A 22,915-nucleotide genomic window follows, 5' to 3' on the forward strand; every position below is an offset into this window, starting at 1 on the left:
CAGAAGTCAGACATGGGTCTCGCTGTGCTAAAATTAAGGCGTTAGGAAGGTTGTGTTCCTTTCTGGAGGCTTAGAAGATAATCTGTTTCCTTGTTCTTTCTAGCTTCTAGAGACTGCCTGCATTCCCTGGCTCAAGGCTCCTTCCTACGCCTTCAAAGTCAACAACATCAGGCCTCTCTGATCCTTCTTTGACCACCACGTCTCTGACTATTGTCAGGAAAGTTTCTCTACTTTTAATGACTCAAGGGATTGGAGTGGGTCCACTCAGATAATCTACAACAATCTCCCCGTCTCAAAGACCACGTATTCTCTTTTTTTTTTTTTTTTTTTTTTGAGACGGAGTCTCGCTCTGCCACCCAGGCTGGAGTGCAGTGGCCGGATCTCAGCTCACTGCAAGCTCTGCCCCCTGGGTTTAGGCCATTCTCCTGCCTCAGCCTCCTGAGTAGCTGGGACTACAGGCGCCCGCCACCTCACCCGGCTAGTTTTTTGTATTTTTTAGTAGAGACGGGGTTTCACCGTGTTAGCCAGGATGGTCTCAATCTCCTGACCTCGTGATCCGCCTGTCTCGGCCTCCCAAAGTGCTGGGATTACAGGCTTGAGCCACCGTGCCCAGCCAAAGAGCACGTATTCTCAATGGGGATGACAGCGCCCCCAAAACAATGAAAATTGGTTCTTGGAGGATGCAAAAATTTTAGATACTACGATGGGTTGAAGCCTGCCAAAGAGCCATACATAGTACATAAAGAGATATAAAGTACATATGTGATAATAAAATTTTATGGTGATGAGGGAGAGTTCTGGAATAAAATTTCTAAAAGGGCTTAGTGGGATGATAATAAAAAGGTTATGAAATATCACACCACACTCTAAATTCCATTAGGGCAAAGACCGTGTAGTTGGTTCACCAGCACCAACTAGGTGCTGAGTTATTGTTTGTCAACTGAATTTCCAGTGAGCTCTGTAGTTCCCTTGGCCCAGCCTTCTTAGAAATGCATAACTGGTTTTGTTTTGCCTCCCCAAGAGTGTAATTATACAGTGCAGAACCTTTCGGATTTCAGAGGACATTGCAACGTTCAGTAATTTTTCTTTTTCTTTCTGTCTCAATGCTTTGACTCACCTTCCTTAGAAATGACCTTCAAGTCTTTGCTCAAATATCTTCTGAGGAAGCCTTGACTACCCTATTTAAAATTACAGTCACCACTCCAGCCCTGCCCCAGCATTCTCTACCCCCATTTCTGCTTTGTCTCCAAGACACTCAGCATTTTAGTGAACTGTACATTTTACTTATTTATTTGCTCACTGTTTATCTCCCTGTGGGAATGTAAGCTCCACGATGAGTTTTTTTTCCCCTTGTATTATTCACCGCTCTATTCCCAGTGCCTAGAACAGGGGCTGAAACATAATAGGCCTAAAGTAAATTCTGTTGACTAAGTGACGACTTAGGAAGTTGTCCAAGGTCAGGATAATAAAGCCAGTAAGAAGCAGTATCCCCTAACTGGAGGCAGAACGCGCCAGCATTAAGTTAGATAAGTCTGAGTACGCATTTCACTTAGGCTGGAAAGGAGGGCAGTGCTGTGAGTACATTGGTTCAAGTAATGCTTTCCTTGTATGATAACATAAGGCCACCCCTTTCTTTAAACCAGCAGATGCACATTTTATTACAGCCATGAATGCCAGTCTGTAGTACTTTTACAAGGGCTTAAAAATCACTACAAAGGCTTCCTCTTAGTAATATATCATTTTATTTTTTTGCCTTTTAATCATTTTTACTGAGATGGAACATACATATTGTAAAGTGCAAATATCTTAAGTGTATTTATCTCAAGGGACGTTACCTATGTGTACACCCATGTAACCACCACTCAGATTAAGATAGAGAATATTCCCAGCCCTCCAGAAGGCACCTGTGTGCCCTTTTCCAGTCAATATCCTCTACCCAGAGGTAGCTACTATTCTGACTTCTGTGACTGAAGATTAGTATTGCCTGTTCTTTAGCTTTATATAAATGGAATCATAAAGCATATACTTTCTTTCACTGGTAATCAGGTTGGAAAGATTCATCCATACTGTTGCAGAAATTAATTCTTTTTTATTACTCTTTAATATTCCTCTGCATGATTTTATGGGCTAAATTGTTTTCCTCCCAAATCACACGTTAAAGTTTTAACCCCTGGTACCTCAGGATGTAACCGTATCTGGAGATAAGGCCTTTAAAGAAGTAATTAGTTTAAAATAAGTTTATTAGGGTGTGCCATATACCAATATGACTGGTGTCCTTATAAGAAGATTAAATTAGGACACAGGTAGAAAGGGAAGACCCTGTCCCTGTGTCCTAATTTAATCTCCTTGTGAAGATATAGGGAGACAATGGCCATCTACAAGCCAAGGAGAGAAGCCGCAGAAGAAATAAACTCTGTTGATGCCTTGATCTTGGACCTTTAGTCTCCAGAATCATGAGAAAATAAATTCCTGTTGCTTAAGCCACCCAGCCTGTAGTACTTTGTTACAGCAGCCCTAGCAAACTAATACATACGAATATACTACAATTTGTGATTAGTGTATCCTTTCTAATGTTGATGGACATTTGAGTTAATTTCAGTTTGGGGCTACTATGAATACAACTGCTCTGAACATTCTTGAAGATGTCTTTTTTGAACATAATACAGCCATTCTTTTGAGCATATACCTAGGAGTGGAATTGCTGGTTCATAGGGTAAGTAAATGTTTAGGTTTAGTACATGTTGCCAGTTTTCCAAAGTAATTGTACCAATCTGTACACTGGTGTTAAAGCCTAGTATCTGTTTTTTTAAATACTATAATAAAAGATGCTGATTAAATTGATTACATTCCCTAATGGCTATTTACATTTTACGGCTGCCAGTCAATGTGACAGCAAAGAGACAGCAGTGACTTAGGACTGGAGACGCTTCTACACATTGATGTTGTGTGCTGTGTCTTTCACTACAAACTAAAAACTAGACCCAGTGACTCTTCTGTGTATTCACCACATGGTTTGTTTTGGATGTATGTCCATGGGTAGCAAACATTCCCAGAAGTTTAAAAGTAGGGTAATTTTTCTTGTCTGCATATCATTTCCTTTCTTCCAAGAACATGCAAGATGCAAGAAATGATTTTGATCATGTGAATGTTCTACCAAATAAAACAGATTTGGGCTTTTTCCTATAACCAAAAGTACTAATAAGAAGAAGGATTCTGAGATGGTTCATATGGATTCTCAGGGCACAGAATCCAAATCTATGAGGGTTGCATTTATGCTACTGTTGTTACTGGCCTTTAAAACATAGATTATGTTCTGAGTATTTACAGCATTTCATTTATGGAAGTTACCTCTGGGATCTCCCAAGTGATTACTAGTGAAGTAATGAAAGGGGGCCAAATACAAATCAACTTTGGTCACCTCACGGTCTCCCCCTCTGTTACACAAGAGACTCAGAAAGCAAAATGGGCCAGAAGAGACAGTGCTGGGTTTGGAGTCAGGAGATCCAGGTTTAATACTAAGATGTGTGCTTACAATCTCTGCTACTGTATAAATTGACCCTTTGTATCTGTGGGTTCACATCTGTGGATCAGCCAACCGTGGATCAAAAATATTCAGAAAAAAAATTGTGTCTGAACATGTAGACTTTTTCTTGTCATTATTCTCTAAACAATACAGGATAGCAACTATTTACAGAGCATTTACAATGTATAAGAAATTACAAGTAATCTTAGCCTAGTGCCTTTCCTAGAATATATGCCAGAGAGCTGTTAGGTGTTCCTGCGGATTTAAAATTCCTTGCTGTAGCTATGTACACCAGCCAAGTTAACGTGGACTTACCTCCATTTTAGTTCTTCCACTCAAGCCACAAATCTACATACAAACACTCACATTAATTTGAATTTTGAAATACTAATTTATAGCAGGAAAAATGCCCACAGCCCTGAATGTGAAAAGATATTCATGTTAATTATATAGCATAGGCTGGGCTTCTTATTAAGTGAGTAATCCTCAAAATAGGGATTCTCCAAACAATTCTCTACAATAATGAAAAGGAAGTCAAAACGACAATGCTAACCTTCTTGTGAAATATAATCACTACCAGATAATGTTGTGCCAGACACAATTCCAAGTATTTTATGTGTTTAACAAGGCTTCACAATAACCCTAAGAGGTACCTAAATTATGCTTCATTTACAAATAGAGAGAGACTCAAAAAGGTAAGTTTATTTGGTCAAGGCCACCCACAAGATTATGAGCTGTTTGAGACAACATCAAACCCGGGGCTGTGGGACTCCACAGTGCATACTCTTAATCTCTTCACTCTGGTTTCATGCATATAATGTTTTAAAGGCTTAGTATCCTGGAAATTACCTCCAAGGTATTTTAGTGGTCGCATACATTTCCGTCTAGAAGCAGCATCTTTTCCCAGCAATACAAAAACATAGTGCCTCAAGGATACAATCCCTTTTTCTGGAAAATGAACTTACCTTTAACAGAAATGTTGAAGGGCTTTTCCACCATCCCAGCCACTGTGTTCGCACTGCAGACCCAAACTCCTGAGTCAGGGGGGAGGATCCGGTGGATGGTGAATATGGCTACTGAGAAATGATCCGTATGGTTAAAGTCTTTTGGCTGGAAAGGTCAAATACAAAAAAATAAAAACTTCTAGGGAGGCATAAACACAAAGGTCCATAACACTGACCCCATCTCATTGTTTAATAAGAAGTTTCCTAGGAGAGATCAAGAAGCTAAATGTAATGCTAATATAATCATTGGCTTATTTCCAAAGCTATTGTAGTAGCCCTGAAAGTTTATTTTGGATTGATGCCCTGTCAGATCCTGCTGTTGTATTTGTGTGTTTGGGAGTGTGGGGTAAACACTTACAAGCAAGACGCCTGAAGCATGATTTCTTTTAAACTACTCCTTGTAAGATTTGTTCCTTTCCTATCTAATACAGAGATGGCTGTGTGGGAGGATAAAGTGACTTCCTAAGTGTTTGAGAGGCTATTAAGTGTGGAGTACTGGAAAAATCCAGGGTTCTGAAGACAGATGGACCTCTGCCATTTTTTTTTTTACGAGATAACACAGTCTTGTTCTGTGGCTCAGGCTGGAGTGCAGTTGAGTGATCATAGCTCACTGCAGCCTCAAACTCCTGGCCTTAAGTGATCCCCCCACCTCACCCAAGTAGCTGGGACTACAGGTAAATGCCATGTCCAGCTAATTATTTTTTATTTTTTAAGAGATGGGGTCTTGCTATGTTGCCCAGGCTGGTCTCAAATTCCTGGCCTAAAGTGCTCCTCCCACCTCAGGCTCCCAAAACACTAGGATTACAGGCATGAGTCACCATATCTGGCTTCTTTGCCATTTTTGACCAACTCCTTAGTTACTTAACTTCACCCAGCCAGTTCCCACTTCTGAGAAAAAAAAAAAGAGAGAGACTCGGCAATGTTAAGTAAGAAGTTACATATAGTTATGGTCAACTTTACTACATAGTAGCCATTACTTTCATTAACTCATGAAAAAGCCAACAAGATTTTGGAAGCCATCAATTGGCTTCTTCTACCTGATGGGTTGTTTGAGTGGAATCAGGGACATTTGAAACGTGGACCCTGGTAATGGTACATTCTACATATTCTTCCCTCAGAAGGTCACTCATACTGCCTCTGGTCAAGCTGATTTGGGTCATCTTTGATAGAAAAATAGGATAATAGGTATTTCTAAATTTTTAAATAAAAAAAAAATACATCAATATCCTAAAGATCACTTTCAACATAAGAGAAATTTGGGGGGGCTCCCGTCTCTGCTGCATTTGGTATAGTTGGGAGAGAGACGAAAAGCATGTTCGAAAAGTAACTCGATCCTTTTAAACAAAAAAGAACTGCTGTGATATTACCTAACCATTGGTGAGCATCAGCAATGAGGGCAAAGGGAAGAGGTGGGGAGAAACCCAAGGAATGCATTCAGACCTAAGGGATCCTGTGGATTGTAGTTTCAGAACTGGGGAACTCTCCTCTTCTATGCTCCCCTAATTGCTGCTCCAAAGAGCATAATAGGAGTACATCGGTCATCAAAACTCCATGTCCTGGTTGCACCTGGTAGCAAGTAAATCTGCTGATTCATGGGCTGCAACACCACCTTACTCTTCCGGATATGAGTAGTTAGAGATATGGGGACACTGTGAGAGCAAAGCTTTCCACAGACTGACACGTACTTCTCCCCATACCAGCTGGACAATTCTGCAGAATGTGTGCCATCCTTGGCACTGAGCTCTGTCAGTTCCACGGGGGGCATATTCCCAAACTTGCACTGCAGTACTGGCCAACAGAGGAAATCAGTGAGGCTACAGATGAGGCTGCAGTGAGTCAGTTCTGCCTCTCCAGGAATAGGGCATTTTATCAAAGCCAACAACATACTAGCCTAGGAGGATAAAAGCACTGAATGGTATCTGTCATTTAGCGGGGTGATTACTACACTGAAAGCATCTCATGGTTTAAGGAGGGCAGATTAAGAATGGCTCTTACATGGAGCACTGTCCCATCCGGCTTCACCAGGGTCATTTCTTCATTAGTAGGTAGCGGCCAGCCAGAAGCTTTGCAAATGGGATTAAATTTACCACTGTTTACTTCTATATGATCTGGCAAATCCACTATCTTTGGGGTCATCCTTGGTATGCCTGAAGGAAGAAAACAGCACTGTGAAATCTAATATTTAACAGAGCCAGCAACAGTAGTAATAATAAAAATAGCTACTTTAGTAAGTCATGCACTGGGCAAGAATTTTGCAAATATTTTATTGTTTTATCATCACATAAGACACCTGTGATGTGAATGCTATTGTGATCTCCCATTTTATGGATGAGGAGACAGAGGCTCACAGCCCAGATTCAGACTCTCTTTATAAATCCAGAGTCCACACTCTTCACCACAAGGCTATGCTCCTTTCATGAAGCAGGGAGGAACAGTCTCAACATTAAAATTATCATGGCCATATCTCCCCTAGACTTTGCTGTTCAGTCCCCCTCTTTCATTTTACTGAATGATTACAAAAATACAACAAAAAAACTAGTTCTTCTTCCACTCATCAGTTAACCCCATGGTATTGCTGATCAACAGCATTGTCCTCAGTTTAGGTATGTGAGAGGGTCTCATTCATTGGGAAGTCTGCAAATAGCAGATAAATAAGAGGAAAAGGTAAATAAAGTTGCTCACCAAAGAAGTACATCAAAGAAGTGGAATCTAACTTCCCCAAATCAGTATCTCCTCAACAGCCAAATCGAAAATGTTGCTGCCAATATTGAAAGAAGGAAAAATGTCTGTGGTGTCAATAAAGGTAATGGTGTCAGGATTTCTTGCCTAATATCTACATAGTAAAGAATGAATAACCCTGAAATACACCAATTTTATTCTGAACCATAGGGTCTTAGGGAACTGTGGACTATTTGTAATTGAATGTGAGACATGTTTGAAAATTGTCCAATACTCAGTAAGCAATGTAGGCGATAGAGGTGCCCTCAGAGCAGCAGTAACTACAGACTGTTCCTTGTCTGTGGTGGGAAGAGGTGGGGTCAATAATGATATTTTATACTGATATCCTGCTTCTCAGGCCTAGAATGAAATGGGTAAAGGTGTGGAGGAGAAGGGAAAGAGGTCAATCCATACAAGGTTATTCCTTGATATATCTGTAAACTTGGAAAGATTATGGAAAATGTGCCAAATTTTTCAGCCTAAGTAGCTATTTGAATAGGAATTGAAAAACATGTTTTGACACTTTTAAAGCATTTCTTTCCTTCATCGTCCCCTTGTATTTTCCAAAGTTGGGTGGAGGTGAAGGTGGATGTGCTGGGCTAACGTGGAATCTGGGAAGGGAGCTACTCTCTGAAAGCCCTAGTGACACCCTGGTTAACTTGTCTTAGATTCTCTCATCAGAATGCACTCCTTTTGCAGCATCAGCAGAAGGGAACAGACAGGAAGGAACAAAGTACAAAATTCAAATCCTTAAACTTGTTAGTTGCCCACGTTCAGTATAATCCCCTAGTAGCCCCATGGCATTTCCTTCCCTTTCTAACCACTCCCTGATTCCTGCCCTGTAGTAAAGTCCAGGGTTGGCAAAAGAAGAAAAAATATAAAGTTTAAGGACTTTGAGAAAACACTTGCTGGCATCCCACCCCCAACTCCCAATACTTGTTCTGATTTCCAAAAGTAACAGAAAAAAAGACCGTAGCTGTATTATCATGAGTGTAGATTTCACTGGATATATGTTTATTTCAAAAGCATTTATATTTACCTGATTGAAAAAGCAATATATATTTATTATTTAAGTTTGAAGATACATATGTCTGCTTCTTTTAATTTTAAAAAGTATATTCTAGGGCAGTGGATAGCAAACATTTTCTGTAAAGAGAGCAAATATAGTCAGCTTTGCAAGCCATGTTTTCTGCTGTTGTAGTACAAAAGCGGCCACAGACAACATACTATAAATGAACAGATGTGGCTGTGATCCAAAATTTTTTTCTTTATAATAACAGATGGTGAGAAATAAAAAGGAATGAAGTACTGATATATGCTACAACATAGATAAACCTCAAAAAAAGGTGTGGCAAATGAAGCTAGTTACAAATGACGACATACTATACGATCTTGTTTATAGCATATAAAATGTCAAGAACAGGCCATCTACAGAGATGGAAGATACAGCTGACCCTTGAATAATACAGGCTTGAACTGCACGGATCCACTGACATATGGATTTTTTTCAATAAATATATTGGAAAATTTTTTGGAGATTTAGGATAATTTGAAAAACAAACTGTGTAGCCTAGAAATATCAAAAAATTAAGAAAAGGTATGTCATAAAGGCATAAAATATATAGAGATACTAGTCTATGTGCTAATTGACTATGTTATCGGTAAGGCTTCTCGTCAACAGTAGGCTATTAGTAGTTAAGTCTTTGGGGAGTCAAAAGTTCTATGTAGATTAGCTACTGTGAGGAGGGTCAGTACCCCTAGCCCCCATGTTGTTTAAGGTCAATTGCAAATTAACGGTTGTCAGAAACTAGGAGGACTGGAGAATGGAAGTTTCTGCTAATGGGTACAAGGCTTCTTTTGGTATGATGAAGGTGTTGTAAAATTAGATTATTGCAATGATTGCACAGCTCTGTAAATATGCTAAAAACCATTGAATTGTACATTTTTAAAATGTGAACATTATAATATAAAAATTGTATCTCTATAAAGTTGTTTAAAAAAAGACAGTGGGCTGGATTTAGTCTGTGGGTTAAAGTTTGCTGACTCCTGCTGGAAAGTAATTTCCGAACTCGAATTACATAAAATTTCATTTTGAGCATAATCTTTTCTATTTGTTTTATTCTTTTTATTGCTTTAAAAATATCCCCTGTCTAAATCCATCCCAAATTGCTTTTTCTCTGTTACGCATGTCCAGGGAAAAGGCTGGTCCTAAAGAAGGAAGCAGAAGAGGTAGAGCTCTCAGCTGGCCAGTCATCACTTAAGCTGCTACAAAGAGCACATGGTTTATGCCTAGTGCAAAGAGAAATAAAGCCTACTATTAGGGTCAGTAGAGAAGAATTAAAATGCTGTGCTTTAGAATTTAGGATAAATTATTCCCAACTTCTGGATGCAAACAAAAGAGGCTTGAGGATCTTAGGGTGCCGGCACAAGAATTATACCAGCAAAGCTCAGTTCAGACATGCTGAACATGGCCCTGACTACAGTGTTACCTTGCTTTACCTTCTCTCTCACACTGGAGTCCCTGCCGTCCTGGAGAGCAGAGACATCCTTGGAAGCGATCACACGTCTCCCCATTGCTGCAGCTGCACCTAAGCTTACAATCTGGCCCATAAAAACCATGGTGGCATGCTGTAAACAAAGACATCAAAAAACCAGTATTAATCCAGGGGAAGAGAGGAAACTAAGGCTGGAGGTGCTCAGTTTTACTTTTCTCTCTAAGTCATCAACTTTGTTGATTTGTGTAAGGTAGGGTATAATTTATCTGAATTACCAGGAATTTAAAAAGCTGGGGAGTTCTGCCTCCAAAAAAGTTGAATGAGCTCCTATCAGGCCAACTGTCCTATAGATACAACTACATTTAGAAAATAACTTCCTGAAAGCACTTAAGAGTGGGATAGGAAGAAAAAAGACCTAGAAGATTCTGGAGGGGAATTGAAATTTGGAAGATGGGAATGATGTGTTTCCCAATTTTCAGCTTTTAGCCTAATTGTTAGGTACAGTTGACACCACGTATGGAAGCTAAAATTCCAAAGAAAACCTGCAGTCTACTGGTCTGATGAATCAGAGGACAGAGTCAGAAAAACCACAGCCACTGGAAAGAGAGGGAAAACCCAGAGAGTCAGAGAAAAGTCCCAGGTCTTTGGCTGATCCTTGATCCATGCATGCTCAATACAGACTCAAAGCAGCCCAGCTAAAGATAAAAGAGCTAAACTGAGTTTGACCTGATTCCTAACAGTGAGTTTGAGGTTTGAATCCTACCAAGTTAATTGCCTGCTAAAACAAAACAATATCAACATTCCTGAAAGGAATAAATCATATTCCAGAGTCTCCACAATGTAACATTTTCAATGTTCAAGATACAATCCCAAGAAGAAATGGAGAAGTAAGGCCCATTTTTTAAGGGAAAAGAAAATCAACAGAGACCAACTGTGATGACTCAGATGTTGGAACAGACAAGAATTTTAAAACAATTATAATAACTATGCTCAGTGAGGTAAAAGAAGATACGTTCATAACAAATGAAGCAATGAGAAACTTCAGCAGGGAAATAGAAAGTATTTTTAAAAAGCAAAAAGAATTCTAAAACTGAAAAACACAATATTTGAAATCAAATAATCACTGTATGGACTTAGCAACAGAATGGAGATGACAAAAGAAAGAGTCAATAAACTTGAAGCAACATCAATAGATAGCCAATCTGAAGAAGAAAAGTAGGGAAAAACTTGGAAAAAAATGATTATTAATCCTTAGGGACCCATAACACAAAACATCTAACACACATGTAATTGGAGGTCCAAGAAAGATTAGAGAGAAGGGGTTAGAAAAAATATTTGAAGAAATAATGGTTTAAATTATCCCAATTTGTTGAAATTTACACATTCAAAAATTTGTTAAGCCCTTAGCGGAATAAATATAAAGTAAACTATGCATAGGTACATCATAGTTAAACTGTTAAAAACTAAAAATCAAGATAATTTAAAATATTAGTTTTTTAAGACTGTTTCTTTATAGTAGAATATTTAAGTCATTCAAATTATGTTTTGGTACTTGTAATAAGCTCCTGGGAGGACAGGGTAGAAGGATTATTTTCCCTTGGAGCTCACTAAACCTTCCAGGACAATTCTTAGAATTTGGTACATGGCAAATGGATTCTGTTAACTGAGTGTCCTTATTTTGGTCAACTGTAACATTACTAGAAGGCTTCTAACCAAAAATTAATGCAAAAGCTTGTCTTTTGGGGCACTGATGATTTGTTTTGGTTTTGTATTTTATTCACCCAGCTAAAATGCAGTCTTTTATTTTTAGTATCAATCACAACAAAGTTTTCTACAAATTCAATACAATCACTATCAAAATTGCAATGGAATTTTTCACAGAGATAGAAAAAACAATTCTAAAATTTATATTGAACCACAGGCGGCCTAGAATAGCCAAAGCAATATTGAGCAAGAAGAAAAATGCTAGAGACATCACATTACCTGATTTCAAAATATATTACAAAGCTATAGCAATAAAAACAGTATGGGACTGGCATAAAAACAGACATATAGACCAACGGAACAGAACTGACAGCCCAGAAATAAATGTACACATTTACAGTTAACAGATTCAACAAAAGTATGAAGAACACACAACAGGGAAAGGATAATCTCTTCAATAAATGGTCCTGGGAAAACTAGATAACCACAAGCAGAAGAATAAAATTAGAACCTCATCTCATTATATTCAAAACTCAATACAAAATGGACTAAAGACACAACATAAGACCTGAAATTGTAAAACTACTAGAAGAAAACAGAGGGGAAAAGCTTCTTGATATTAATCTGGGCAATGATGTTTTTGGATATGACCTCAAAAGCACAGACAACAAAAGCACAAATAGACAAATGTGATTGCATCAAACTAACAAGCTTCTGCACAGCAAAGGGAACAATCAACGGAGGGAAGAAACAATGTATGGAACAAGAGACTGTATTTCCAAAGTATACACCTGATAAGAGGTTAATATCCAGAATATACAAGGAACTCAAACAACTTAATAGCAAGAAAACAACCTGATTAAAAAATGGACAAAGGACCTGAATAGACATCACCTTTTTTTGTTTGTTTTGTTTTTTGAGATGGAGTTTCACTCTTGTTGCCCAGGCTGGAGTGCAATGGCATGACCTCGGCTCACTGCAACCTCCACCCCTAGGTTCAAGCAATTCTCCTGCCTCAGCCTCCCAAGTAGCTGGGATTAAAGGCATGCACCACCATGCCTGGCTAATTTTGTATTTTTAGTAGAGACGGGGTTTCTCATTGTTGGTCAGGCTGGTCTCGAACTCCCAACCTCAGGTGATCCACCTGACTTGGCCTCCCAAAGTGCTGGGATTACAGGTGTGAGCCACCGTGCCCAGTCGACATCTCTTAAAAGAAGACATACAAATGGCCAACAGGTATATGAAAAATACCCAACCTCACTGATCATCAGAGAAATGAAAATCAAAACCACAATGAGATATCACATCACGCCTGCTAGCATGGCAAGGATGTAGATAATAGGGAACCCTTGTATGCTGTTGGTGGGAATGTAAATTGGCATAGTCATTATGGAAAACAATATGGAAGTTCTTCAAAACACTCAAAATAGAACTACCGAGTGATCCAGCAATCCCATATCTGGTATATATCCAAGAGAAATGAAATCACTATCTCAAAGAGACATCTGTATTCTCATGTTCATTGCAGCATTACTTACAGTAACCAAAATATGGACTTGACCAAGTGTCCATCCATGGATGAATGGATAAAGAAAACGTGGTGTGTACACATATATAAAGGCATATTATTCAGCCGTTGAAAAGAAGGAAATCCTGTCATTTGCAACAACATGGATGAACCTGGAGGGCACTGTGCTAAGTGAAATAAGCCAGGCATAGAAAGGTCAATACTGTAAGATCTCTTCTATACATGGAATCTAAAAAAGTCAAACTTATAGAAGCAGAGTAGCATAGTGGTTCCCAGGGACTGAAGGGTGGAAGAAATTGGGAGATGCTGGTCAAAGGGCAAAAACTTTTAATTACACAGGGTAAGTTAGTTCTGGAGTTCTAATATACAGTGTGGTGGCTATACTTAATATTACTGTATTGTATACTTGAAATTTGCTGAGCAATCTTAAATGCTGTCACCACACCCACACACACAGATGATAACTGTGTGAGGTGATGGATATGTTAATTAGCTTAATAATGCTAATCATTTCACAATGTATACATATATCAAAATATGACATTTTGCACCCTAACTACATACCATTTTTATTTAGCAATTAGACCTTGATAAAGCTGGAAAAAATCTTAATCACAACTTCTTACTCAAAGCAGATGGTAGAAAGGTTGAGAACTATTAATAAGCATAAAGGAAATCTGACTACTGAAATCAAGTTTCTCTTGGGATGGCAGAAGACCTTAAAATATCATGAAGCCTTGATTTTTTTAGTTTCTAGAATACATTGTAACTTTCTTCCTAGCAAAGGGTTCTGAATGACTTTGAATGATCACGTATTTGCACAGTGGAATTCCCGTTCTCTTTATTGCCCCCACTATCTGCTTCAAAAATTTTTATTATTGCTTATTTTCTCAGATAGAAACCAGCTCCGATACATAAAACGTGCCAATGTACAATCTATTGTTGACTATTCTAAATCCTGGACTATTAAAGGAGACCATGTCCTTAAGTAGTTACTGTTAGAAATGTCTCCTTGCTTTCCTACTGCTTTTTGGATGGATTGAACAGGATAGTAACTGTTGAAAGGAGTCTGGAAGAATATTAGAACAGTTCTATTCATAAAATCTTGTTGATTTCTTGATCCAGGAATGGGCTGGAATGAGCTCATGAAATGTACTCTTATAAACCTGGGCCCAGAGACACATTCACTATGAAGCAGATGAAGTTTATGTTCTAGAGACTGCCTGCATGCATCCTTTCCTGGGTCCTAGCAAAGTGTTCGTAGTTTGCATAAGATTCTATTTTTTGTTTTTTAAAAAAAAGACGGATCTCCCTGCCTGGAGTCACCTTTTACCTTAAGATGCACACTTCAGAAGCCAGATGGGATTCCTGCACTGCTGTGGCTCATTCCATGTTCCAGGGAGGCAGACATAGCATTGAGAGGGAACCAAATGAGGTATTGCAGGTGGCTGAAGCTAACTTTTGTGTAACTCTCCTCTTTGTCCTCCTCCTCCAAGCCCCTGGAGCTGTGCTGTCCAGTACAGTTAGCCACATGTGGCTATGGAACCCTTAAAATATGGCTAGTCCAAATTGAAATTTCAAAGACTTACTATGAAAAAGGGAGTGTTAAATATCTTATTAATACTTTTTTCTATTGATTACATGTTGAACTGATAATATTTTTAACATATTGGGTTAAATAATAGATCAAAATTATTTCACCTATTTCTTCTCACTTTTTTAATGTGGACACTAGAAAATTTTAAATTCTATATGTGGATGGCTTATATTTCTACTGAATTGCTCTGCCCTGGAGCATTGTTATCAAGTTGCTGGGACCCCAGTGTAGCTACCATGAGTGCTGGATACGGGAAAAGCTGACTTTGTGAGATAAACACTGAAAAGCCTTTGAGCTCTGGCTAATTCACAATATTAATATACATTAAGGACGTTCTGTCACATTTGTCTGCAGGTTCATGTTGAGCTACCGTGTGACAGTAGATGTGAAACGCATACTGAAAAGTAGATGTCAGATGCACTCCACCGAGCCTGGTCAAACAGGAAAGCTTATTTTAGAAAGGGCAGAGGGACTCTGAGTAGGTGAAGTTAGTACTGCTTGCATAAGGTCCACAGCAGGTAAGATTTTAACTTCTTCAATTTTTGAGCCCCAAATCCTGTGTGGATCTGACCTAAATGCTCTGATTTTGATTTTTTTTTTTTTTTTTTTTAAAGACGAGGTCTCACTCTGTTGCCCAGGCTGGAGTGCGGTGTGCAATCATAGCTCACTGCAGCTTCAAACTCCTGGGCTCAAGGGATCCTCCTGCCTCAGCCTCCTGAATAACTGGGACAATAGGCACGTGCTGCCATGCCTGGCTAAAGCTGTGATGTTATGATTCTCTGAAAAAAAAAAAACAAGTCTTCTATAGTCTTCCTACTCAAAGCGTGGTCTGAAAACCAATAGCATCGGAACTACTTGGGAGCCTGTTCGAAGTGCAGAACCTCGGGCCGCAGTCCCTGCCTACCAAATCAGAATCCATGCTTTAGTAAGATCCCCAGATGATAGTTATGAGAAGTACTTTCTTTCTATGTGGTCCAGATTTTTATTGTGAAAATATAATTAACATTGGATGTAAACATCCATGATTCAAAATCCTGTCATCCAATAGTGGGTAACTAAGCAGTCCAGGTATATCCTATATTGTGATTTCCAGCAAACTAGATCTCCTTTGTATACCTGCTAGAACATTTTCTGTCCAAGGGTGTGATTGGTCCATACCTTCATTGCACTGCAGACCCATCCAGCCTGTGGCACAGGAACACCCATAGGGGTCAGGGAGACAGAACACGTAAGACTTGCATCCATCTTGTCCACTGCACCTTTCTTTACAAGTTCTGCCAAATGTGTGCCGTTCACAAGCTTTGGGAGGAAAAGAAAAGATGGTTCCGAGTCAAATATGCAACCCTTTGAAATACATAATTCTTTGGATTCATTTCTCCTAGTCTAGTGAATATGGGAAACAGTCAAATCTCAGCTGTGGCATAGTAGGATGAACACACCCTTATGGCCCATTTTACTGATAGTGAAACTGTCCCGCAGAGAGGACATCAGGGACATCACTCACAATCATGCAGGTTTGTGCACTGCACAAACCTAGGGGGCAGCATTCGCATTGTAAACATCATAGATCTGTATATTTATTATAACTTTCCAGTGGTTGGCAATAAAGAGCCTTTAGGAAAAGGCACCTTTTTCTAATTCACACACAGGTACCATCTGACCTAACAGAGGCCATTTAGCTTCCATTCCCATCTGTGTCCACATCTAAAATTCTAGATCCAGCAACAACGGCTTTTTAAATCCACAGCTTACTTATCAAGTCTCTTGACTTACCCTTCTCACATGTCCTTCCCATAAACCCGGGAGGGCAAATGCATTCCCCAGTATCTTCATGGCAGACACCATTGTTGACACAAACAGTACAGAGACGGTTACATTCAGGTCCCCACTTCTGAGCTTCACACCCTTTTGTTAAGGAAAACAAGGCTGTGGTGAGTACAGCACATCCACTCAACAAATCCTTACGGAGCACTTACTGTGTGTCAGTCATTTCAGTGGACAATGGTGAATGAAGATAAAATACAGGCTCTGCTCTCTAAAAGCTAATTGTCTAATATGGGAGACAGACATGTAAACAAGAAATTGTGATAGAAACAAAGACAAGGAGTACCTAACTCTGTCTGGTGGATGGAAGAGGGCATAAAGGAAGGCTTCCCAGAGGATATGGTGTGCAAGCTGAATCTGCAGGACCAACTAAGTAGCAAAGAAGATAAGGCTGGAGAGTGTGTTCCAGGCAAAGACAAGGCATGGGAAGAGAACGTGGCCATGTCCAGGGAGCTGCAGGTATGGTTACAGGTTGGCGCTGTGGTTTTCAAAGTGTGGTTTCTGACCAGTAGCATCCCCATCATCTGGGAATCTGTTAGAAATGCAAACCCCAGACCCCACCCAACCACGACCTACTGAATGAGAAATTCTAGAAGTGGCCTAGTAATCTGTGTTCAACAGTCCCTGCAGGTGATTCTGATGTATGCTAGAGTTTGAGAACCTCTGGCCTAGAGTATGTGGAGGAGGGATAAGGCTACAAAGAGAACGAGTAGCAGGAACTAGTAGCCTCCACCTATTTTTCAGCTGGAAAACCATATAAGAAGTGAAACAAGATAGGCAAAACCTAAAGTCCAAGGATGGTAAAATCCTTGTAGACTCAGATTTCCTGGCCACTTCTAACACTTGATGATTTTTGATTGTTAATTAGGTCCTAGGATAGCTTCTAATATAAGGAAAACCCAGGGGGTTGGAATGACCCTTTGTGGTCAGGAATTTAGTTTCATTTCTCATCTGAAGGGAACTAGTGTCTTTGTCCTGTTGTTAGTCTCATGGTGGTAAGCTTGGGCCTGTGCCTACAGCTGATGGAACCTTATCATTTCTTTAGCAAGAACTCCTGGTTATCAGTATTTTCTCTACAGTAATCAAGAAGACTACCAACACACATAATTTCTTACAGTCTTCCACTTAATAGATAAAGGTACAAAATGTCTAAAAACTAATATTTATATTCCTCAATACATAAAGGGAAAGAGGTTTTGTGCAATTAGTGATTTCTTGAGAGCCAGACTGCAGGTTATTTACACATGTTGAAAACCAATGGTGGCAGGCAATGTAGATGGCAATGAGCTTCCTGTGACATTAAACTGTAGCCAGCCCTGTACCTACCTACAGACCTATCCCAGCGTCACTTCTCATCCCAGGAAGGAAGGAAGAATAAAGCTTTAGGGAATAATAGAGGTGATTTCTTGGGGATGGAGAGGTCAAGAAAAGAGTTTGTTGATAAGCAACAAGTATACAATTAGGCATCTATTTTCTTCAAAGGCCTTGTGATTTTGTATTTTAAGAAACGCTACTTTCGAAAATCTTGCCAGAGAGCAAATCTACAGAAAAGAAAATCCTATTGTGATTTTTTAATAAATCTTTAAGCACTGACTGTTTCTAAGTTTCAATTCATCCTGTAGAGATGTTGATATGGTTTGCCTCTGTGTCCCCACCCAAATCTCATCTCCAACTGTAATCCCCACATGTTAAGGGAGGGACCTATTGGGAGGTGATTGGATCATGGGGGTGATTTCCCCCATGCTGTTCTCCTGTGAGAGACTTCTCATGAGAGCTAATGGTTTTTTTTATTTGTTTTATTTTATTTTATTTTATTTTACTTTATTTTATTTTATTTTATTTGAAAGAGAGTCTGGGTCTGTTGCCCAGGCTGGAGTGCAGTGGCAAGATCTCGGCTCACTGCAACCTCTACCTCCCAGGTTCAAGCTATTCTCTTGTCTCAGCCTCCCAAGTAGCTAGGATTACAGATGTCCACCACCACGCCCAGTTAATTTTTTTTGTATTTTTAGTAGAGACCAGGTTTCACCATGTTGGCCAGGCTGGTTTTGAACTCCTGACCTAAGTGATCCACCCACCTCAGCCTCCGAAAGTGCTAGGATTACAGGCATGAACTACCATGCCCTGCCGAGCTACTGGTTTTAAAGTGTGGCATTTCCCCACTTTGCATGCACATGCTCGCTCTCTCTCCTGCCGCCTTATGAAGAAGGTGCTTGCTTCCCCTTTGTCGTCTGCCATGACTGTAAATTTTCTGAGGCCTCCCCAGCCATGCAGAACTGAGTCAATTAAACCTCTTTTCTTCATAAATTACCCAGTCTTAGGTAGTTCTTTATAGCGGTGTGAAAACTGACTAATACAGATACCCTACAGTTAAGAGAAGTGGACACATGCCTTCAACTTTATCTCATTTCTTCATAAACATCAAAGAACTCATACAGGGGAGAAATATTCTTAAATGGGATGATTGTGATCCAACTTAAACTTTCTTAGAATGATTTTAGATATTAGCTGTGCTTGTCGAATGGTTTCATTAAAATACTCCTAACCACAAAGGAGAATGAACACATACTCCTAGCAAACTGAAAAGAGACAGCTTGGATATCAAAATGTGTTAGAAATCTTTTGCTTTATCTTTAAAGCTCAGGTGAATTTCATACTCTAGTTTATAGGTTTGTTTTAGTATTAAAGTTTTTTTAAAGCTTTAAGCCTTTTACCACTGTGTTATTGTGATATAATAATATATATGTTACATATATAGTCTCTTATATTTTATATATACATACACACACATACGCACATATATATGTATGTATGTGTGTATATATACATATACACACACACACACACACACACACACACACGTATAATATATATGTAGTCTCTTCCCTGGTTCCTGGCACAGAGTTCCTAAAACCCCTGGAATCTCTGGAGTGGTAAGAGTGCCTTTTGTATGCTAATGAGAGGACTGGTGGCTGGTGGTCCCTAGATAGCTTCGGATGAGGGCTAGTCACCAGAAATACCAAGGCATGATTAGAGAGTTGTGATATTCAGCCTCACCCCCGAATCTCTAGGGAGGGGCTAAAGGCTGCATATTGAATTGATCAATGGCCAATGATTTAGTCAATTATGCCTACCTAATGAATCCGCCATAAAAACCCAAAAGGGCAGGGTTCAGAGAGCTTCCAGATCACTGAACACATGGAGGTTCCTGGAGGGTAAGGTACCTAGAGAGCACACGGACACTCTGCACCACCCCCCCATGCCTTGCCCTGTGCATCTCTTCCACCTGGCTGTTGGTCTTATCCTTTGTAATATTCTCTATAATAAGATGGTAAATGTGTTTCCCTGAGTTCTGTGGGCCCTCCTAGCAAATTAACCCAACCCAAGGGGGAGTCTCGCCTCCAGTTTATGATATACGGTCAGTCAGAGACATAGGTCACAACCTGGGGCCTGCAACTGGCATCTAAAGTAGGGGCAGTTTTATAGGACTGGACACTTAACTAGTAGGGTCTGATGCTATTTCCAGGTAGAGTCAGAATTAAGTCAAACTGCAGGATACCCAGTTGATGTCTGCTAGAGAATTGGATAGGGTGTAAGGAAAACTCCCTACGCATTGGTGTCAGAAGTGTTGTGTTCAGTGAGAGCAGAGATTAGGAAAAACGCTTTGATTTTCCTCTCTCAAACAACTATATATCAATATGTATAGACAGTTTGACCTTCCTAGAAGACGTACCCCATTTACCCTCTGAGTACACCTAGTACATGGTGTTATATCAGACCCCAGAGAAACTATCGAAATGAAATAAAGGCAAATTGCTTCCTTGCCATTCAGTCTCTCCTGAGTAGTGGAATAAAAGGGGATGTCACTTGCTTCTCCCAAGGCCACAGAAACTTCATGTAAAGGTAGCTGTGAGGCAAGCTATTAGAAGCTGAATATTGCAGTTTTGCTATCATCATAAATTATATGTTTTAAAGATTCATCTTACAAAAAGGCTGCTCTGACATTTAATAGAAGTCAAGCACAGTAGTCATCTAGGAGGAAACAGGTCCTGGGTACATGGAAAGATGCCTCTCGACTCAAGCCCAAATAGTCCTGCCTATAAAACACCTTGCTATATTTTATGTCCACAGAGGTGGCTAAGCATGGAGCATAAACTAGATGAATCACACTTCTCATACTTCTACTGTCAGTTTTCAATATTTATTTAGGTAATTATTATACATGTGCCTACTCTGATTGGGAATGACACAAAGGACAGGGATTTATCTTATGATCCTGTATTCTCAACACCAACACAATTCTTGGCACAGATTTAAGATCAACATATTTTGGTAAACGAATGGGGGAACATAATGCAAAGCAAATGAATTGGAGATGCCAATCATTAGAGGAATGACAGAGAAGCCCAGGCATTTAGACCTGAAGACTTCAATATTTAATATTATGAAAACCTGATACAGCTGGGGAGAATTCAGGGCAAATCATTTTGTTTCTATTCATCAAGTTCCTGTAAAAATTACAGGAAAATGTAATGGTGATATTTATGCCCCACTTCAATAGTTATAATGGAGAAAAAAAGTGTTTACTAGTTCTAACTCTTACATTTTTCAAAACTGAAAATAAAAATCACACTTAAGAGTTACACGACCGGCTGGGCGCGGTGGCTCACACTTGTAATCCCAGCACTTTGGGAGGCCGAGGTGGGTGGATCACGAGGTCAGGAGATCGAGACCACGGTGAAACCCCGTCTCTATTAAAAATACAAAAAAATTAGCCGGGCGTGGTGGCGGGCGCCTGTAGTCCCAGCTACTCAGGAGGCTGAGGCGGGAGAATGGCGTGAACCCGGGAGGCGGAGCTCGCAGTGAGCCGATACCGTGCCACTGCACTCCAGCCTGGGCGACAGAGCGAGACTCTGTCTCAAAAAAAAAAAAAAAAAAAGAGTTACATGACCTAGGAAGTGTGGGGTTTACAGGAGGCAATGTTTAAGTAGACTTTAGTCTAATCCAAGAGGTCCAACTCATCCCCCTAGAGCAGACACTTTTCAGTGAGACTGCTTTCCTCATTGTGATCCCCCTTTTTATATGGATGATTATGCTGTACAAATGTGAGCTTCTAGTGCCTGTAACTTGTAGTACGTGGATCCACCCTTGTCTTTAGCTCACTGGTCTAGGCTGATAGACATCTAATATATGTTAGGCCAATCTCATTATTCTTCCTGGAAATTCAAAGTTTGGAAGTGAAAGAAACATTGCTGAAGCTGAGTCATGGTAAAAGCAGCATCTCTGAGAGAAAGCCCTCTCCCCTACCACCCACACCAACCACAACTGAGCCTCAGCTCTTCCTTGAAGCTTATCTTTACTGGAACTTGCTTTATAGTGTTTTGGTTTTTTTTTTTTTTTTTTTTTTTGAGACAGGGTCTTGCTCTTTCATCCAGCCTGGCCCACTGCAGCCTCGACCTCCCGAGTTTGAACTATCCTCCTACCTCAACCTGCCAAATAGCTGGAACTACAGGCATGCATCACCATGCCTGGCTAATTTTTGTATTTTTTGTAGAGATGGGGTTTTGCCATGTTGCCCAGGCTGGTCTCAAACTCTTGAGCTCAAAGGGCCTCTCAAAGTGCTGAGATTACAGGCATGAGCCACGATATCCGGCCACTTTTCAGCTTTCCCATCAATATATTAAGAGTCCTTAGTGTCCTCCTCTTGTATGGTTTGGCTGTGTCCCTACTCAAATCTCATCTTGAATTGTAGTTCCCATAATCCCCATGTGTTGTGGGAGGAACCCAGTAGGAGGTAATTTAATCATGGGGGCAGTTGCCCTCATGCTGTTCCCATGATAGTGAGTGAGTTCTCATGAGATATGATGGTTTTATATGATGCTTCCCCCTCTCCTTCACTCTCATTCTTCTCTCTCCTGCCACCATGTGAAGAAGGATGTGTTTGCTTCCTCTTTTGCCATGATTGTAAGTTTCCTGATGCCTCCCCAGCCATATTGAACTGTGAGTCAATTAAACCTCTTCCCTTAATAAATTACCCAGTCTCAGGTATGTCTTAATAAAGAGCATGTGAAATTAGAAATGATTTGCCCTGAATTTTCCCCAGCTATGTCAAATATTTGTAATATTAAATATTTTAAGTCTTCAGGTCTAAATACCTGGGTTCCTCTGTCATTCCTTTGATGATTGCTATCTCTTATTCATTTGCTTTGCAGCATAAGAACAGACTAATGGCCGGGCGCGGTGGCTCAAGCCTGTAATCCCAGCACTTTGGGAGGCCGAGACGGGCGGATCACGAGGTCAGGAGATCGAGACCATCCTGGCTAACACGGTGAAACCCCGTCTCTATTAAGAAATACAAAAAACTAGCCGGGCGAGGTGGCGGGCGCCTGTAGTCCCAGCTACTCGGGAGGCTGAGGCCAGAGAATGGCGTGAACCCGGGAGGCGGAGCTTGCAGTGAGCTGAGATCCGGCCACTGCAGTCCAGCCTGGGTGACAGAGCGAGACTCCGTCTCAAAAAAAAAAAAAA

At 40.1% G+C, this 22,915-nt stretch overlaps 1 protein-coding gene across 3 annotated transcripts in view; it reads right to left on the reverse strand.

Moving 5' to 3' along the window:
* TEK (TEK receptor tyrosine kinase) overlaps window positions 1–22,915 on the reverse strand; it is a 122,788-nt gene that overhangs the window by 38,199 nt on the left and 61,674 nt on the right. For 2 of the 3 annotated variants that reach the window (XM_025360571.1, XM_025360570.1), the window contains 4 exons: window positions 16,343–16,474; window positions 15,728–15,868; window positions 6,523–6,674; window positions 4,489–4,633 (listed from right to left, as the gene is read on the reverse strand). In XM_025360571.1, the coding sequence (XP_025216356.1) occupies window positions 4,489–4,633; window positions 6,523–6,674; window positions 15,728–15,868; window positions 16,343–16,474 (570 nt within the window). Of the gene's footprint in view, window positions 1–4,488; window positions 4,634–6,522; window positions 6,675–9,744; window positions 9,874–15,727; window positions 15,869–16,342; window positions 16,475–22,915 lie in introns of all 3 variants that reach the window. The other variant, XM_025360568.1, reaches the window with a different exon arrangement.

This window comes from Theropithecus gelada, chromosome 15, assembly GCF_003255815.1.
Source record: "Theropithecus gelada isolate Dixy chromosome 15, Tgel_1.0, whole genome shotgun sequence".
In the NCBI taxonomy this organism is placed as follows: Eukaryota; Metazoa; Chordata; class Mammalia; order Primates; family Cercopithecidae; genus Theropithecus; species Theropithecus gelada.